The sequence below is a fragment of the Pocillopora damicornis genome, chromosome 3 (assembly GCF_964200805.1).
Source record: "Pocillopora damicornis chromosome 3, jaPocDami1.2, whole genome shotgun sequence".
NCBI classification, from domain to species: Eukaryota; Metazoa; Cnidaria; class Anthozoa; order Scleractinia; family Pocilloporidae; genus Pocillopora; species Pocillopora damicornis.
In genome coordinates this window covers 21,156,282-21,170,292 of record NC_142672.1, presented here as the reverse complement: position 1 = coordinate 21,170,292, position 14,011 = coordinate 21,156,282, and the positions used below count along the sequence as shown (strand labels likewise).

Genomic DNA, 14,011 nt, shown 5'->3' with positions numbered 1-14,011 from the left:
GTTAATAGGTGACGGAAATTGTACCTACCGGCAGTGAAGCACACTTCGAATTCATGGATATTGTCTATTAATCATAAAAATTACAATTTCCTCGATTGTGATTGGTTTAAAAACTCTTATTTCCTTCTAATTCACTTTCCTAGTTGTTACCAGAGTTTGTTATTGGACAGTTCAATAAGCCAATCACTTTCATAGTATTAATTTAACTCAACCAATCACAACCTTGGATTTAATATGATTACTTGGTAATAAGACTTCGTATCGTCCAATAACCATTACTCCTCAAAAGATGGTACATAGATTCAACACAATCAAGAATTTGGAATATTAACCTCATGCACGATTCTGTAGAAAAATATAAAATTTTTAAATATTTTAAATTCATTTTTAAATTTCAATCAAAATGATTATGCTTCAACTCGTGAGAGTAACTTGCATCTAATCTCTCCTTACAATATTACCCCTAATCACACATAAAGGTAACGAGAGTAAAAAAATATCACAACTTAAAGAGCTCTTGACTGCGTAACAAATTCTCCACGATTCTTTATTGAACTTAATTATCATGCCTAAACGGGCCCTAAGAGTGACTTGCATCTAATTTCTCCTTACAATATCAGCCCCAAATCACACATAATGGTAACGAGAATTTAAAAAATGATCACCGCTTTAAAAAGCTCTTGACTGCATAACAAGTTCTCCTCGTCAGCACCTCAGGAAATATACGGACAGTATGGAGAATATGCGTGCTGATATTAGGTGTAAAGGGTCACCATATTTACTCCAGAAAATTCCTTAATGACTCATAATTACTTCCAAACTTTGTTGACGTCAGTTAATAAATTGAAAATTGAGAACTATCTCAATGAGAGTACATGTTTTAATTTCAAAATCTCTTTAAATTTAATATGTTTCTAAAAGACGTAGTTGTATAATTAAATTTTCATCATCTTTACAAAAATCTCCAAGTAAATAAATAATTTTTAAAATATCTAAAAAATAAAGGATACTGTCGAGACTGGAAAAAACATGTAAAAAGCGTGAGCCATACTGAAGGATGGTGACACTATGCGTGTAAGGAAGATTTAAACCTAGCATCGTTTGATCATTGGAATTATTATGTTCACCCAAAAAGATAAAATGTAAGGTGCCACAAGCAAGTAAGAGAAGTCGGACCAGTGTCCTAAAGAACGCATGCGCCAGTCGGTTAGCCCTGTGGGTTTGATGTTGTTGGTTCCATATCCCACATGCCTCGCTTGTGGTGAAAATGATGATAGAGGCCTGGGTACTTGAAGCGTTCTACCTCTAACTTTGCTCTAACAACACGATCCAGAAAATCCCAGTCCTCGCCGCCCCACTTATATTTAAACTTCTCGACGTCCATTCCTGGGGAACAAAGAGAATGGAAGAATGTGGAGCGGTTACATAGGGACAAGCACATGGCATATCGTAAGGGCATTAAAATTGCTTTCGAAAGCTGTATTAGAAACGACCAAACATTACGCTTTCTATTTATTTTGCCGTTGAGATTCGACTTACCACCAACTCGATTCCAGTCAGACTTGAACATAGCGAGCAGGCCGAAGCCGTCTTCTGCCCAGAAACCTTGATGATCCGTTAAACTTTTCCCACAATCTAATCGGCCAACAATGGGATAAAACACAATGCGTCCCTCTATGGTATTCTAAGAGATCAACAAGAAGAGCATGATAAACACGAAGTTAAGGTTCTTTATAAAACAAGGGGCCTGGAGGTGTTAACGTGGAATACGTTAGTCGTTACCTACAGTCCCTCTGGTTTTACGTGGAAATGATACATTTAATGCTGGATCTTAAAAATACAGAAGGAAAATCGAAAAATAAAGACAATAACATAAAACATTCAACTACGCGGGATATTAAGTGTGTTCATCCATTCAAGAAGTAACCCCAGCCGAGAAGCACAAGCACGTGGCTAACAAGCACGTGACTAATCACCATATCTGACTACGACGACACTCACGTGTCGAAAGTGTCCAAAGAGAAAGGAAGTGGATGCGTAAAATGGAAGAAAGACCTCAAAAGAATGCTTGACATAGTAGACCTGACTCCGGAGAAAGCGACACATGACATTTGAGGATTGGAACAACGTGAAACGATATAAGAAATTGAGAGATAGTGAAGTGATATAGGAGAAGGGAGATTGTGGAAATTTCTACAATCTTGTCATGCATTTCTGATACTGGAGTATTCTGATGCAGGGCTCTGGAACTTTCTAGAATATTCTATTGGGTGATGCAAAAATGATGAGGGTTAGGGTACATCTGAGAAGAACTGTTTTGGGCAGTTGGGACTGACAACCCAACCGGCAGAGTGACTCTAATGATGACATCCGCTAAGGTTGTCAAAACGGCAGTCACCACTGACGACAACAACCTTTCTCAGGACTACACCAACCCGGACGATCAGACAACACGATCAAATGGTACCCCCCTAAAACCAAACTAAAACCAATCACGACTTGGTCGCCCGCACTTTAGGCAGTTTGGTTTTCTTTTTTACTTTGAGCTCTCATTGGCCTAGAAAAAATATTTTCCCTCCTTCGGATTGGCCATTGTGATTACTTCGCCTCTGATTTTAACGAAACTTAATCGAAAACCACTCTAAAGTCTTGGTCCCCGGAGGAAATCTGTTGTTTTCTTTTATCAACGCAAAACATGCATAATGAAGAACAGGGTTACATGGAAATCTTCGTGAGGATACTGTTGGTCTTCTATCTTAGAAATTACAGTTATTTACCTTTCTCACGCTGTCGATGATGTCCACAGGCACGTCAATATGGAGATCAAAGAGAAATACTAAGTCATGTTCACTTGGTACACGCGCGACGCCCTCGTTCAGCGCAAGTGTCTTATAAAATTTACCCGTCATTTTAACAAGGGTGTGTCTGTCACGGAGGAGGGTGGTGTTAAAAGCTTTCTCCATGTCAATATCTCGACTTTCGAAGTCAATAACCATGACGTGAAAGTTCAAATCGTTCGTTAATGAGCTAGCTATTGTTAATTCATTGATAAAATGATAGACCCAGTTGCCTTGATTCTTGACTGGGAGTATAAAGTACACTGTGGCGCTATTTTTCCAAATTATACCTTCTTGGAAACACAACTGGCCGCTTCCTGTTTTAATGAAGACGTGTTCTGACAAACGAAATGACCTCTTGCTGCGTTCCAAACTAACTTCTACATCGAGAGAGAAGCGATCACCATATACTGGATCTGGCTTATGAATAACTCTGTGGATCCTCTCCAGAACATAATTCCTTAAAAGGAAATGAAAACACAGTGTAAATAAATAAATATAAATCAACAAGTCAATCAATTAATCCATCAATGAATTAATCAATCGATTAATAACCAATTAATCAGTTTAGCCCTTCGACTGTGCATTGACCCTTTGATCCCTAGAGTGATTAGTATCTAATTTCTCAATACAATGTCAGCTCTGGATCAAACATTAAGGTTATGAGAATGAAAGAAATGATCACAAACCATAGAAGCTGTTGTTTGCTAAAACAAATTCTCCCTACCAGCATCTTCGAACATATATGGAGAGAGCAGTATGAAGAATAAACATACCGATGTTGAGGTGTAAAAGATTTGAATAGTGTTCTGCAATGGGCATTTTTCAGTGTTAATAAACTCAAGTAGGACGGACCATTGAAAAGTAAACCCAATAGAGGTTTCAGTGAGGAGAAACATGGTCTTCCAAAATTGTGTTTCTTCATGTTTTTTTTTCCTGTTTTCGCAAATATTTACGCCTGTAAACTGATATTCTTTGTTTCCCTGCTTGGACAAAATGCCTTTCATACATTAAAGAAAATTAATTTTGTTAAACTCTGAACTCAACAATTCCTTCATCCGAATAAAACATAATACCCAGAAGTACTTTTTGACATGTCACTGCGATTTTCTAAGAGAAATTCTTACGAGATGCAACGCACGGGTGAAGATTAAATTGTTTCAAAAGTGTTATATTGGCTTAGCAAAGACCTAACTGCAAACTTGGGAATCCTGGGAGAGATAAGTAATGAAACTTCTTTTAATTGCTTTTCATTTAACGAAGGGCTAACGCTCGAAACGTTAGCTTTAGAAAAATCAATATCGATCAAGTAACTGGTAAAAATCTTTAAAAATAAGAACACAAAGCAAACTATTTGCGCAGCAACTAAATGTCTGCAAGTCTCTGGTATTCATAATATCGGTAAGCACCTCATTAACAATTTTCGCCCTCGGTAAGGATAGTCTTGTGCTCTGCCTTGCAACATAGTTATGAATATCAGAAAGTCTAACAAAATACGATAAGAAGTAGGCTGGAGCTATAAGGGAGTTTCGTGCTAGCCTGAGGATTACGAAATCTTCTACATACCAGATACCAGTGTCAATTGTTTTCCGGAAAGCAAAAATTTGTAACTCGTTCCCCGTAGATTTAAGATGGGAAAAACCAAGTAAGCTTTCTGCTAGCCAGTGTCAATTGATTTCCGGAAAGCAAAAATTTGGAACTCGTTCCCCGTAGATTTAAGACGGAAAAGACTTTCACAAAAAGAAACCATGTGAAATTCTTTTCAATTAACTTTTAGAGATATTGTAATAACTTTCCCTTTTAAAATATCCACCGTGATGTTTGATTAAGTGATACTTAATTAGGGTACTTATATTCTTGAGAACAATTATATTAACACAATAACCCTTTACTGACAAGAAAAGTCGAGTTTATCGACCCTTTTAACACCTAGATCAAATTTGTCTTTCTCCTTACTGTCAACCATACAATTCTTATAGTATTAGGTCAGAGAATTTAGTATTGGATCAACTAATTACCCCCAAATTGATATATTTCTTTATTCTCATCACTTATCTGGTTGATATTGTATTGATATTGTGGGGAGAACTTCTGTCTCGGTCACTTATGAGAGTTAAAGGTGAAAAGATAGAGGGGCCGCAGCCAGGATAAAACATCTTGTAAAATTTAAAAAACGATCTCTGGCTAAAACTTTTAAAAATACGAGCTTTCGGCTGTTTGCGCTACAGCCTTCAACGGGTAAAATGATAAAAAGGTAAGAAATACTAGGTGTAAAGTACAAAGTAGGAAATTAAAAATGCTAATAACTAAGAATGTTTGTTAAAAATACTAGGTGTGAAGTACAAAGTAGGAAATTAAAAATGCTAATAACTAAGAATGTTTGTTAAAAAGAATGTTGTATTGTCCGGGCAAAGGACAGGAATTGTTGTCTGTATTGGGAGTTAACTTGGAATGCCACGCTTCTAGTGTTTTTCTTGTTCTAAAACTGCCTTTGTCAATAATAGATGCATTATCAAAGTCTATTGCGTGATTATTGGCCCAGACGTGATTGGAAATTCTTGAGCCTTTTGCCGCGGTTTTCACATTTCTGAGGTGTTCTTTCTTTCTTGTGTTGAAGGCCCTGCCAGTCTCACCAATATAACACCATGAACAGTCACCACAAGGAATTTTATAAACAACATTTGTTTGAGATTCCAATAATGGTCGAAATTTTGGGGCCGGGAACTGTTGTTGGAGGGTGATAAGTGGTTTGTTCACCACTGTGATGTCGTGTTTTTTGAGGACACGAGTCAGAGGTTCTGTTACGCCTTTAATGTATGGAAGAGAGGCGAACGACTTGCGTGATTCGGACGCCTCGACCATCTTGAAAAATGTGCCAACAAGTTCCTCCGGGGACAACACTGTTGAGCGTCGGGTTTTTTTGGTCTGGATGTTTTTAATGAAAATCGATGGATAACCATTAGACTCAAGTGCTGAATAAACTCGATTTAGTTCTCGTTCTTTTCCTTCGGAGGAGTTGGGTAGCTTTAGGGCTCTGTGTAGAAGGGTTGCTGCTGTGCTAGCCTTGTGTTTATTATCATGGTGAGAATTGTAGTCTAGATATCTGTCCGTGTGCGTAGGTTTTCTGTAAACATCTACAGCGATGGTGCCATTTCTACGGGTGACCAAAGTGTCGAGAAAGGAGATCTTATTGTCACTTTCAATTTCGATGGTGAAAGAGATGTTGGCGTCAATTGAATTTAATGTGTCATGGAAAGCTCGCACATTGTCTTTTTTGATAATGCAGAAGCTATCATCAACATAACGTTTCCAGATTTTAGGAGGGACGGATGAACTGTTAATCGCACTTTCCTCGATCTCTTCCATACAGAGATTGGCCACTACAGGGCTGACTGGACTGCCCATAGCGCATCCGTGTACTTGTTTATAAACTCTGTCATTGAACATAAAATAGTTGTTGGACAGGGTAAATTGGAGGAGTGATATTATGTCATTGATGTCCAAATTTGTTCTGGATGGAAGAGAGGCATCCTGTTCCAGTTTGATCTTGATGTAATCACATGCTTTGTCAACAGGGATCGCGGTGAACAGTGATACAACATCGAAGGAAACCAAGACTTCGTTCTCGTCGATCTTGATGTCAGATATTTCTTTGGAAAACTGTAAGGAATTGGCAACAGAGTATCCGTTACGATTTTGAATTGGAGATAGAATATCCGTTAGAAACTTGGACGTGTTGTAGAGGGCTGAGCCAATACAGGTGACAATGGGTCTCAGTGGGTTCCCTTCTTTGTGGTGTTTAACTGAGCCGCGGATCGCTGGTGGTGTGCCGTCGGTTGAGTGAAGTTTACGATAGGTTGGGTCATCAATCTTTTTTTGTCTCTTTAAGGAGAGTAACATGGCATTCAATTCGCGTTCAATCCGGCGGAAAGGTGATGTGGAAACTAGCTCATAGGTGGATCTGTCATTGAGCAAAGTCTCCATTTTGTTGTCGTACTCTGATCTGTCCATGACGACAAAGCAGTTTCCTTTATCGGCTTTCATTATTACTCTAGATTGATCCTTCTTAAGATCGTTTAAAGCTTTTCTTTCTTCCTTAGAAATATTCTTATGCGCCGGCAGTCTTGCTCTATGTAGGATGGCAGCAGAACTAGTTCTAACGGCATCTTTAGAAATATCAGGAAGGTGACGAATAGCCGCTTCGATTTCAGACACAATGTTCTTGTGTGGAATGCTTGTGGGCGTCGGCGTGGGCGTTGGTCACCCGTAGAAATGGCACCATCGCTGTAGATGTTTACAGAAAACCTACGCACACGGACAGATATCTAGACTACAATTCTCACCATGATAATAAACACAAGGCTAGCACAGCAGCAACCCTTCTACACAGAGCCCTAAAGCTACCCAACTCCTCCGAAGGAAAAGAACGAGAACTAAATCGAGTTTATTCAGCACTTGAGTCTAATGGTTATCCATCGATTTTCATTAAAAACATCCAGACCAAAAAAACCCGACGCTCAACAGTGTTGTCCCCGGAGGAACTTGTTGGCACATTTTTCAAGATGGTCGAGGCGTCCGAATCACGCAAGTCGTTCGCCTCTCTTCCATACATTAAAGGCGTAACAGAACCTCTGACTCGTGTCCTCAAAAAACACGACATCACAGTGGTGAACAAACCACTTATCACCCTCCAACAACAGTTCCCGGCCCCAAAATTTCGACCATTATTGGAATCTCAAACAAATGTTGTTTATAAAATTCCTTGTGGTGACTGTTCATGGTGTTATATTGGTGAGACTGGCAGGGCCTTCAACACAAGAAAGAAAGAACACCTCAGAAATGTGAAAACCGCGGCAAAAGGCTCAAGAATTTCCAATCACGTCTGGGCCAATAATCACGCAATAGACTTTGATAATGCATCTATTATTGACAAAGGCAGTTTTAGAACAAGAAAAACACTAGAAGCGTGGCATTCCAAGTTAACTCCCAATACAGACAACAATTCCTGTCCTTTGCCCGGACAATACAACATTCTTTTTAACAAACATTCTTAGTTATTAGCATTTTTAATTTCCTACTTTGTACTTCACACCTAGTATTTTTAACAAACATTCTTAGTTATTAGCATTTTTAATTTCCTACTTTGTACTTCACTCCTAGTATTTCTTACCTTTTTATCATTTTACCCGTTGAAGGCTGTAGCGCAAACAGCCGAAAGCTCGTATTTTTAAAAGTTTTAGCCAGAGATCGTTTTTTAAATTTTACAAGAGAGTTAAAGGGTTAACGAAGAAAAGGATCGACAACCCTCGAATAAAAATCGTTAAGTGCGTTGGCGCTAAGGCTCAAGACGAAAGAAAGGAATGAAAGCCTTATGGTTTGTGCACTTTCTGCGTAAAGTACTTGAAGATCAAATTAAAAAGGCTTAATCAAAGGCAGCCCTAGAATTAATCACACTCTTAAAATCTGTTCACATCCTCAGTTCTATTCAATGACTATCTCGCTAATTAGTGTGTCTCAGTTTGACATAGTTTACTTAAGAGATTACCGTGACGCTTCACTAATCTGGAATGCTGCATAGTAAGATCTTATCTTTCGACAACCTAAATTTAGTTTTGCAATGATCCATTTACGGTGTTGCCGTCAGACATACTTCAAACGATACAAAAGAATTAAAATCGCAAAGGACGACGGTAAAAGAACCTGCCATGTTGTTGTAGGCGAAGATTAAATAGGAAAGCCTTTTGCCGTGTCTTCCCGCGTTTTTAAAACATTTCAATTATCCTTATTTATTTTGTTTCTATTTTTTTCCCACCCCTCCTCCGCGGGGCTCAAATTAGAACCATTTTTTTGAGACAATGAGTAGGTTCAAATGGAACGCTTGAGGAGCAATGCACAACTGCGTCTATGTCCATAGTTCCTGCCCAAATGCCCGTGATCTATTCTTCAAACAAGTTATCAGTTGACTTTTGGATTTCTTCATGTTTTTCATCGCTTATTTCATTCCCCTGAAGAGCATCATCTCACTAGAAACAATTTCCATTTCCGCTGATAACGACTTCTCTCCTTTGAGGAAGTATATTTTTAAGACGCCGTAATTTTTTTTTCATCAAAAACGTTAATATAAATACAAGCTTTACGCACATACATACCACTATAAGACTTTACTGAGTTATTTCCTAGCGATTTATGACTAATTTTATAAAACTTTGAAACCATTACGCGATGACGATATCACCATAAACCTCACACAAGGAGCCGAGGGGAGTTTATCGGTATAGTAAGGTTGTAACATATTTCGTGGTTATTCAAACAAAACTTCTCCCTTCCCCCGTATCAACATCATCTTTATCCATTTACGATAAAACAGTGGCTAAAGAGCGTTGACTTATCTTAAAAATTGTTTTTTTTTTTGGACGTCGGAGTCGATGTACTTTGGACTCGACCTGCAGGCACATTTGACACATTTCCGACAATTTGCTGGCACAGAGCGTTCCAACTCACAAACAGCAAATGGACGAGTGTTACTGTGTATTTCATGGTTCAGCAGTACGTGTAACGATCTTCGGGAGCCAAACAGATAATTCTCTGGTCGACCGTCCTCCGTCCATGTTTCTCAAAATTTACGTTATCCGTTTCACGCGCTACTTAGCGCCTTGAAGGAAAATAAAATCCCTATACTTCACTACACAGCGTCTTAATGTAAACGATACATACCTGGATGTGTAACGGCGAAGAGAACCAATCGTTTTGTTTACAACTGACTCTACAATCTCTTTGTCAGCAACACGGTTAGGCCATCCCATTACGATTCCGCTGTCCCCCATACTAGTATCATCTGGCGGGTAAACATTGGATAAATAAAGCAGTTTTAAACTTTCATACTGACTGATCACGCTCGCATTCCACACCAAGTTCCAAACAGCACTAGATTTGTACTCACAAAGAGGTAAATAATTGGCCTTTGGAACTAACGATAATGAATAAAACTTGAGCGTCCTACGGCTTGCCATGTTTACTTTCATTTCGAATCGACTTTGGTATTTGTTTGAAAACGCCATGTGATAGGCATCCTTTTTCGCCAAAACCACTGAATTGTTTGAGTACTGACGAAAATGCTCAAAAGAGATAAGTCGAAATTCTGCTTCTGAAGGCGTGCTCCAAAAAACTTGTGCAAATCCGTCACCAACACCTTGTTTATGGATGACTTCAATGTAGTATCGATTCCCTCGTTGAAGGCTCACGAATTGAGACATTTGCGTGGGGTATTTATTCAGTTCATCCTTCTTTGTCCAGCCACAACACGCTTTCTCGTCAAATACCCGAGAAATTAAGCGTTTCCCTTTGGGATCTTCGCTTTCACTAAGCCACAATTCCGACGAATCGTCGGAGGCAATCGCAAAACGATAAGGTCCACTTGTTGGTGGTTGTAGAAAGCCGAATATACGTTGTCCGTAGTATTCTGTGTTATCGGAAACTTCAAATACATCGTTTAAAAACTCCTTTTGATCGGGGTAATATGGAAATGTCGGTGTTTGTTTCATGTCTTGAACGTTCGTACCGCACAATTCACGCCAAACGTACACATTCAGCGAAAGGTTCGCGGTAGATTTCTCATCAGCGAAGGGTTGAACAAGGTTTGTCACGACATTCTCGATAACAACGCTCGCGTTTCTATTACGTTCAGAATACTTGATGAAGAGAAATGAGATTGAACAAGCTGCTACCACAAAAATTAAAAGCTTACCAGCTCGCTGAGGTCTCCGTAATCGAAGTAAACTTCGAAAACCCATTCCAATCAGCACGTTTCCCTGGCACACATAAAAACGTTTCGTAATTTGAACTGACATGCACTTTCACATCGTCATAACATTCAAGACAGACAATGCACAGCGTGTCTTCACGAAGAAATTTGTCGCAAACCTCCACCAATCAACATTACTCGAAACGATGACTCGATTCAATGACGTGACAAAACCGAGTCGATGGTACGCTGCAATTTTGGAAACCGCAGGTTGTTACGTTTGCAAGAGGAATGTCGGAATACCCACAGTCGCTCTAAGTACTGGAGAAATATTGTCGCGACAGCTATATTTGGATGACTGACTTACATTTTTCTTTTGTAAATTTTTTTTGATTTATCGCTCAGGGAATGGCCTCCGGAAATTTAGAGCAGACATTCGCTGTTCCTGCTAACCTTGTGGCGCGTTGAACGTTTCCAATCGAATTACGGTAGGCTCAATTTATTAAAGCGAGTTAGCAATTACTTTCCACCAATCAGGTGGAATCTTGTAATGTAACTCACGTGCTGTTTTTGGATCCACAAAAATAATCCCTTTCATCAAGATCACAGAAATTTTAGAAGGCAATAATTAGGTTTACTTTCCTTTAAAATTTGGATTTTCAAAACATTTAGCAACACAAGAATAGCAATAGCTGCTCCTGTGATATGTAAAACCATATTGACTTTTTCGCCCGTGAAAACCCCTCTATAGGTCTCAATTACCATAACTAGATTTGTGGTCACGAAAACATGCATCGATTTGTTTGTAAAATGTCACACAGCTGTGACGGTTTATGTCCACGTTTTTATGGCTTACCTAAAATTCATAAACCGGGGATTCCACTGAGACCTATCGTCTCTTTCGTTAATTCCCCGACTTATGCAATTTCTAGCTATCTTTTCGCCTGTCTGTAAAGTTTCCGCACAGCCCTATACTATTGTAAAACAAATCTGTTTTCTCAATGGAAATGTATTGCTTTTGTCATTGTTTTCTCTGTTCAAGAACTGAATGTATAATTTAGGATAGGGCTGTGCGGAAATTTTACCGAAATCCCAGTTGATATTGCCGTTAAAGTTGCGGAGGAGAGACTCAAAAGAGACGCTTCTCTCTGCGGACAAAGAACTTCTTTGCCTGCTGTCTTTTTCCTCTAGACCACGTAATTTGCATACAACGGCACCAACAATCGACAGGTTTTTGGTATAGCTATGGGTCCGCCTGTCTGCTGTCATTGTCAAGATGGTAATGAAGACGAGGAACAAAGTGCTTCGACCACTTCGCCGGTTTACCCTTTGTTCTGAAAAGAATAGGTCGATGATGTCATTGCAGCGGTATCCGGAAATGAAGCGGAACGCCTACTATCGCATTTGAGAAGCCAGTAATCGGATCCTTTTTTTAACCTTAGAAAGAAATATTTGGCGAAAGGTTGTTTCGACGTCCAAAATAACGATTTTGGAGAGAGATCAACGATTTTTCGTCGCTTTTTTATCACAAATAAATTTAGATACTGTTGATACAAAGCCAGATTAAGTTTTTGTTTAAACAACCATGAAATAAGTAATAAAATCTACCGAATAACCTTTCTCCATGCGCAAGGTTTTTTGTGAAATTGACATCGTGTGATCTCGAAATTTAAAAAACATGAGCCATAAATCGCCAACAAATAACTCAATAAAGCCTTTTAAGTTTTTTTTTACGTGTGTTTAGTCTACTTCTAGCTTTTTTCTTGGCTTGGTAATATAGAAAGAGTGTAACAACAGCTACCTCGAGGCAACAGGTGATCGAAATGGTGTGCTTGAACATTAAATATTAATGAATTAAACCAGAGTAGCATGAAACCATGTCTGAAAGCTGTTTTATTAACACTGTATGTTTAATATTCCAATTATTATTTATTTCTTAACTCATAATTGCAATTTCAGTAAAAGAAAACAGCTATGAGCTGTCGAAACTCTGGCTTTAATCAGGTAATTGCTATGGGGAAATATTTTTAGGATCTCGAGAAATGAATATGTAGAACTGTATGGCGATTACAGATAGAGCATCGAACAATAAATATTTTCATCATATTGCGTTGTTAAAATGGCAGGAGAATTAAATAAAATGTTATTTCGTCGAAGTGTGACAGGTTTTTGCCTTTCTGAGTCGTTCAAAAACGTCCTCTTCTTGAATCACTCTCGACCGTTGGAGTCATGCGATCTTGTTCGACGCTTGTGTGACAATTTTCTAAAGAAAAGCGGCTGCTAAGGCGCTAATAAAGACACGATGGGGCTTGATCAAGTAGCAGGAACAACAATACGGACGCCATGTTGCTGGTTGCATATGTGGCTCTCATCTATTTTTCTTGTTCTTTTATTTGTATTAGTTATTAAATCACTTTTGTTTAATAATTATGTTCGCATTTTGTGCTATAATGTTTGTGCCGTGTCAAATAGCATGGGATAAGAAGAAGCACCAGATGTCTTACTCAAATCATGTATGCGGCGCCACGTGTACAAGAAAACAACTGATCACAGCCGAACATCATGCTTTATAGGATCACGCATGACCAGTCGACCTCATCGCCTGAAGAAGACTTGCAGTATGCAGTCGAAACGTCGCGATCTACATCAAACGTGACTACATCGTGAGACAAACGAAAAAAACTTAGCTTTTAAAGAAAATGATGTTTCAAAGGAAATAGGATATTAGGCGTGCAAATTCTTTAAATTTAATGCAAATTTGTGGGTGTGAGATAAGGGTCTAATTAAAAATCTCCAAACAATATCCTCAGGTGTTTGCCTTTCTTATTCCGCTCGGTGTTTCACTTCAGTATTAACCCGAGGTAAATTTGTGGCTATCATGTTCAACTTAACCTATGTCGGGCTTCTTGTTAGCTGACAAGGGATGCTTAAAAAAATTTAGTTTTGTTGTGACCTCTTTTTATTCTCTGTCTGGTTCATCCAAAATTTCCAATTGCGATCGAAGCAATGGTTGCTGTGTGTTTTTTGAGGTTAAACTGCACAATACCCTGCCACTTATTTACATGTCATTGAATAGGAAGAGCGTCTATTGTGTCATGCCTCGTTCTTGAAAGCCTTACGACACGTGTAAATGAGGTGGACCAAAGTGGTAGGGTATTCCGCAGTTACTCCCTTTTTGAGGCTATCATTCGAACAAACGTTCGAGGGCGGCTTTTATCAATACATCTGGTCTAAAATGTGGCGTTTATTCGAGGGCGGCATTTAATCGAATTAAGGGTCTCTTCATATGAGCCCGGTAACCGGGCTGGCCCGGTTACCGGGACGAATTTTGTCGTCTGTTCATATGGGAAATTTCAGCCCGGTTACCGGGATGAAAAAGAGTCGAAAAGGGCGCGAAACGTGGACTGAGGCCCTGAGAACGAGTTTGAGCATG

General features: G+C 39.0%; 2 protein-coding genes and 2 long non-coding RNA genes across 4 annotated transcripts; 2 read left to right on the top strand and 2 right to left on the bottom strand.

Annotated features, from left to right (window-relative positions):
* Window positions 1-491: 491 nt before the first annotated feature.
* Window positions 492-11,065, bottom strand: LOC113672594 (beta-1,4-N-acetylgalactosaminyltransferase 3). Its single transcript, XM_027188897.2, has 4 exons — window positions 9,552-11,065; window positions 2,778-3,297; window positions 1,540-1,684; window positions 492-1,386 (listed from the first exon to the last, which is right to left on the bottom strand). Exons 1-4 carry the CDS (start codon window positions 10,682-10,684, stop codon window positions 1,208-1,210), a joined length of 1,977 nt encoding a protein of 658 aa, XP_027044698.2. The 5' UTR covers window positions 10,685-11,065; the 3' UTR covers window positions 492-1,207.
* Window positions 3,764-10,694, top strand: LOC149048804 (uncharacterized). Its single transcript, XR_016185072.1, has 2 exons — window positions 3,764-4,956; window positions 8,116-10,694. It is a non-coding gene; the product is annotated as an uncharacterized LOC149048804 (long non-coding RNA).
* Window positions 5,118-8,097, bottom strand: LOC149048805 (uncharacterized). The gene is made up of 2 exons (XM_089200813.1): window positions 8,024-8,097; window positions 5,118-6,865 (listed from the first exon to the last, which is right to left on the bottom strand). Exon 2 carries the CDS (start codon window positions 6,846-6,848, stop codon window positions 5,208-5,210), a length of 1,641 nt encoding a protein of 546 aa, XP_089056939.1. The 5' UTR covers window positions 6,849-6,865; window positions 8,024-8,097; the 3' UTR covers window positions 5,118-5,207.
* On the top strand, window positions 10,927-12,734 carry LOC149048803 (uncharacterized). Its single transcript, XR_016185073.1, has 2 exons — window positions 10,927-11,066; window positions 11,739-12,734. It is a non-coding gene; the product is annotated as an uncharacterized LOC149048803 (long non-coding RNA).
* Window positions 12,735-14,011: the final 1,277 nt, after the last annotated feature.